Source organism: Toxorhynchites rutilus, chromosome 3 (assembly GCF_029784135.1).
Source record: "Toxorhynchites rutilus septentrionalis strain SRP chromosome 3, ASM2978413v1, whole genome shotgun sequence".
Classification (NCBI taxonomy): Eukaryota; Metazoa; Arthropoda; class Insecta; order Diptera; family Culicidae; genus Toxorhynchites; species Toxorhynchites rutilus.
In genome coordinates, this window is record NC_073746.1 from 78,305,165 (window position 1) to 78,310,939 (window position 5,775).

Here is a 5,775-nt window from a genome sequence, read left to right on the forward strand (position 1 = left end):
GATGGGTTGAAACGAATGGCCTACTCTCAGATACACAATATGGGTTCCGCAGGGGCAAGGGGACGAATGATTGTCTTGCGTAGCTTTCTTCAGAAATTCAATTGGCTTACGCCGAAAAAAAACAAATGGCTTCAGTATTCTTGGACATAAAGGGGGCCTTTGATTCTGTTTCAATAGAGGTCCTGTCAGACAAATTACACTCTCGGGGTCTGCCGCCTCTATTGAATAATATGTTATATAACTTGCTTTGTGAGAAACATTTGAATTTTTCTCACGGGGATTCGACAGTAAGTCGGCTCTCCTACATGGGACTCCCCCAGGGCTCATGTTTAAGCCCCCTTTTGTACAACTTCTATGTAAGCGACATCGACAATTGCCTTACACAAAATTACAACCTAAGACAACTTGCAGATGATGGAGTGGTGTCTGTCGTAGGATCAAACGAATCCGAACTGCAAGGACCCTTACAAGATACTTTGAACAATTTTTCAACCTGGGCCATTGGGCTGGGGATCGAATTCTCCACGGAGAAAACAGAGATGGTGGTTTTTTCTAGGAAGCATAGACCAGCAAAACCAAAGCTTCAACTTTTGGGTAAACCGATCACTCATGCTATGTCTTTCAAGTATCTTGGGGTCTGGTTCGACTCCAAATGTACTTGGGGGGCCCATATTAGGTATCTGAGTAAAAAATGCCAACAAAGAATAAACTTTCTCCGTACAATTACCGGCACCTGGTGGGGAGCCCATCCCGAAGATCTTCTAATGTTGTATCGAACAACTATTCTCTCAGTGATGGAGTATGGCAGTTTCTGTTTTCAATCAGCTGCCAAAACACACCTCATTAAACTCGAGCGAATTCAGTATCTTTGTCTCCGTATTGCGTTGGGATGTATGCCCTCAACGCATACCATGAGTCTCGAGGTTTTGGCAGGCGTACTCCCACTAAAAGATCGCTTCAATTTATTATCTCTTCGGTTCTTCATTCGGTGTAAGGTTATGAACCCATTGGTGATCGGAAATTTTGAGCAGCTGATCGAGCTAAATTTTCATTCTGGATTCATGAGCTCATATCATGAATTCGTCTCCATGCAGGTTGATCCTTCTTCGTATATTCCCAACCGTGTTTGTTTTCCTGACTACATCAATTCCTCTGTGCATTTTGATCTGTCCATGATGCAGGATATCCATGGAATTCCAGATTATCATCGATCGGGGATCGTTCCTACGATTTTCGAAGCAAAGTATGGGCGTGTCAATTGTGATAATATGTACTTTACTGATGGATCCTCTATGAATGAGTCCACAGGATTTGGAGTGTTCAACAAATTTTTTAGCACCTCACACAGTCTTCAGTATCCTTGCTCAGTGTATATTGCTGAATTGGCAGCAATACACTGGGCGCTGGACAGCGTCGCCTCACGACCTGTTGAACACTATCACATTGTAACGGATATTCTTAGCTCTGTCGAAGCTATCCGTTCAGTGAGGCCGGAAAAGCACTCGCCGTACTTCCTTGAGATAATACGAGAAATTTTGAGTGCTTTATCCAGACGCTGTTATGTCATTACCTTTGTCTGGGTCCCTTCACATTGCTCAATTCCGGGTAATGAGAGGGCTGACTCATTAGCAAAGGTAGGTGCAATTGAAGGCGAAATTTATCAGCGTCAAATCGCCTTCAATGAATTTTATTCTTTAGTTCGTAAACATACCATCGTTAACTGGCAACGCAAATGGAACGAAGATGAATTGGGCCGGTGGCTCCACTCAATTATCCCTAAGGTTAGCCTCAATCCGTGGTTCAAAAGTCTGGAATTGAGTCGGGACTTTATTCGCACCCTCTCCCGACTCATGTCCAATCACTGTTCGTTAGACGCGCTGCTTTTTCGTTTTAATCTTGCCGACAGCAATCTCTGCGGTTGTGGCCATGGTTACCACGATATCGAACACGTTGTTTGGTCGTGCGAGTTGTATCTTGTCGCCAGATCGAATTTAGAAAACTCCCTTCGGGCTGGAGGAAAGCAGTCCAATGTGCCGGTGAGAGATGTGTTGGCTCGGTTAGACCTTGATTACATGTCCCAAATATATTTTTTCCTTAAAGCTATCGATCTTCGAGTGTGATTGTTTATACATCCTTTTCCCCTCCTTTTCGTCCTTCGCGAGCTATCAGTTCCCTTCCTACTAACATTAGAATAAGTTAAATTGTAAATACATATTAGATGTAAGGATAGTTTTAAGAATTGAGTGTGAAGTGTCAGTGTGAATGAGAATGTGAATGTGAATGTGAGTGCGAGTGTAAACACACATCTCCTTACATCCCATCCTTTTCCTAATGAAAATGTGTCACCCTTCTAAACTCGAGTCGACCGCGAGTAATCGGTTTCCTATTTCATTAACCATAGAATTAAGGAAACAACATGTTGATATATGCTAGTTGAAATATAGTTAAGAGTTTGGCTCCATTAAACTTATGTAACTGAGCCTGTAAAAATAAACGGATTAATAAAAAAAAAAACCATCGATACAGTATGTATGAGAGAGAGAGAGAAACGAATTCATTTTGGGAGGATTCCTTTCAATATGCAATGAAGTCCATTTGATGAGAAGAATGAAATGAAATAGTCGAGTCGTAGAGTGAAACAGAACTAAACGCCCGAATGACTGTTGAGTCATGATGACGGAGAAACTGCTGGAAGAAGCCAAAACTCATTTTCAGTTGAATACAAAGGCGAATTTCTTCATAGTTTCCCGACTATCCTCAGTTGAATACGACTTTGTCGAGCCCTGGTTTTGATAGCGACTTCTGTGGCAGCTGTGTGGTAACTCGGAACATAATAAATGACAAGTTCGTATAGGTGACATCGGGAAATTTGCAAAAAAACTGCTTTTAAATGGAAAAACAGGGGATGTCGGTTTCATCATGCTTCCCCCTATCAATGATTTTGAATACGCACTTATTAAAAATCAGTCGACATTAAAATTGGTGATCTGATAATGAAACTTGGTATTGGTATTATTTTAGGTAGCTGTCGCTTAATGTACTATATTTGAAAGAATTGCTTCAAAAATATGATTGCGTGGTTATGGACGAGGCCGAGGCTGCAAGGCATTTCCAAAACGAACGCGGTTTGTTTTTAAGGCAGAGGGAAAAATGTTCTAACTAACTAACTTGAATAACCCAACATCAGCAAATAGTTTTATCTACATATACATTTTAATGAGAAACAGTTACTCCGAGTCACCCTCTATAGGGGAGGGTGATTCTAAGCCGATCCCCATGGCTCTCGGGAATAGCGCGCTACCCACCAAGAGATTCCGAACATTCCTACTCTGGGAATGTTTGCAACAAGTGACTCTACCACTGTATTGATGAAGGATTGGCTTTCATTCGATGTAATGTGTTTAGATTATCTTTTCCTTGCATTACCCGTTGTGTTTCACATTGTACGGCTCTAGTTCAACCAGTAAATACCATTCTACATGTGATCAGCAAATAAATCGGTGATTTTTTTTTATCGATTTCGATTTTCTTACGTAATCACTGAAGTAGTGTGTGTGTTTCTTTCGACATTGAATTACGGTTAAACATATGTACCGAAGTAATGTTTGTTAATGTTAAAGTTCAATATTTCTGACGGATACACAGGCATAAAACATAGATAATGTGTATAGTATTGTTCATTGTGGTTACTTTTTCTTAATAAGATAATTTGAGGCCAATAAATACGAGGAAGTTCCTGTTAGCACATTAAAATGCTTGAAAGTAAAAATGTGAAAAGTCATTGGAAACACATGTACGAAAGGTCTCACGGCAGCAATACGAGCTTTCTTACTTGTTTTAGTAATATACAAATATGGCACAACACATACAGCGTGTTAGCTAGTACATTGGAAATCTCCCATAGGTGCTATGTTCGTCTTAAACGCATTGTTAATTTACCCTATACACCCGGTATATGTAAAGTGAAGATAATTATCACACATCATTTCAACGAAAATGACTAACTGACGGCTGGCAAACATTCCCAGGGATGGTATAAAAAAGCTTCACGTTACAAGTGAACCCCTAGTTTGCGAAATCCTTCTAAAATGGCAACCTCAGAGTCTTTTCATGCCATGATGGCACCGATAATTACCTTATCGAAGACTATCGGGGTCGAAATGTGGACTTCGGATAAACTTTTTCAACCCATGTCGTATGTGCTTATGGGACAGATGTTGATCTACAACATCTGTAACGGTTATACGGTGTACAAATACAGCAGTGATCCAATAGAAGTGATGAAGATCACGATTATCTGTGGCGTCGCAACCCAGTTGATCCTGAAATATTTTATTGCATTGGTGAAAAAGGATACAATCAGAGATATATTCCAGAAAATTGAGGAACAGATCTACTGTCGATATTCCGATGGCAGTAGCGAGGAAAAGTCTATTGTCGAAAAAACCGTTCGTCGCATGAATTTATTGTGGAAATTTTTGGTTACTTTGTACGTGTCGACGTTTTTCGTTTTCGCGTTGTGGCCATTTTATGTTTACTACAGTACTGGTCAAATTGTTCCACTTTTCATGTACGAAATTCCAATGACCAAAATTGATGAGCCTGTCGGGTATGCCTTGAGTTTGTTGCTCCACGTTGATATTTATGTGTTGGGAGTAATGGGAGTACTGCTAGCAGACTTCGCCCTGTTTTTCATTGTGGTACATGCTTTGACTGTCATCGATATTTTCATCCTACATATGACAGAATTGGAAAATTTGCTACGTATGGAAGAAACCAAGGATAAAGCTGATCAAGTGGCTGAAAAGTGGAAACATTGCCTTCAGGATCATCAGTTTGTTACAAAGTATTTTGTATTGGTTGAATGGTTTTATGCTACATTGCTTCCTTTACAGATGAAATAAATGGATAATGACATTGCATTTTTTTGCTCAATTTTGATAGGTTTTTATATTCCACTGAAGAAATTGGCAGTCTCCAGATTCTGGTCCATGTTTTTTCCTGTATTTTTACCATATGTGACGCGATGTTGCTTCTGGCATTGGTTGTACTAAAATTTCATCATATCAAACAGTTTTATTCAGAGTTCTTTTCTTTTCAGACCGATTGGTACGCATCGCTTTGTTTCCTGCTTGTGATTTTCGTAGATATTTCTATTTTTTTCATCCTTGGAAATGTAGTTGAACTTAAGGTTTTTTTTTATTCCACGGATTTGCCGTTACTTAGATCGATAATATATTGTGTTCCCTAGACTGACGAGATGTATCGGCGTATTACGGATCTACCCTGGAATATGTTGACCGTATCGCAGCAAAAAGAATTCTCATATATGCTACATCGAAGCCAGCTACCACTGATGCTTACTTTAGCTGGTTTTACTCCATTGAATTTTGAGACCTATATGTCGGTAATGTATCATAAAACAGTGAAATTAGCCAGTGTACATTATGTGCATACTTTTTCATTTCCACAGGTACTGAAATGTTTGTATCAGTTTTTTGTAATGATATTGCGATATGTAAGATAAGAATGATAATCATTAAAAGAATTAATATTATGATATATTTACATATTAATACTATCGATGATCTAAGAAAAAGTGTAAGTGAAATAAAAGTTACAGAGATAAAAAGTGGATGGAATAAAAAAAAAATGCTAAGAGCTTTTATATTGTGTATTTTATTTGAGTTGCCCCCAGATTGTTGTGTTCATAAGTCGAATTCGGTGTTCGGCGGAAAATTATCAAAAGCTGTATAAAAATATTCGAACAGTGGA

At 39.2% G+C, this 5,775-nt stretch overlaps 1 protein-coding gene across 1 annotated transcript; it reads left to right on the plus strand.

Annotated features, from left to right (window-relative positions):
• Positions 1-4,088: 4,088 nt before the first annotated feature.
• Positions 4,089-5,551, plus strand: LOC129774913 (odorant receptor 30a-like). The gene is made up of 5 exons (XM_055778985.1): positions 4,089-4,846; positions 4,945-5,044; positions 5,102-5,191; positions 5,252-5,407; positions 5,474-5,551. The coding sequence occupies exons 1-5, from the start codon at positions 4,089-4,091 to the stop codon at positions 5,525-5,527; spliced, it is 1,158 nt and encodes a 385-aa protein (XP_055634960.1). The 3' UTR covers positions 5,528-5,551.
• The last annotated feature ends 224 nt before the right edge of the window (positions 5,552-5,775 follow it).

Coding starts and splice junctions, on each gene's coding strand:
- LOC129774913 (XM_055778985.1), top strand. CDS start 4,089: ATGGCAACCTCAGAGTCTTTTCATGCCATGATGGCACCGATAATTACC. Junction 5,045..5,101: donor CGATGTTGCTTCTGGCATTG/GTTGTACTAAAA, acceptor TTTTCTTTTCAG/ACCGATTGGTACGCATCGCT. Junction 5,192..5,251: donor GAAATGTAGTTGAACTTAAG/GTTTTTTTTTAT, acceptor TGTGTTCCCTAG/ACTGACGAGATGTATCGGCG.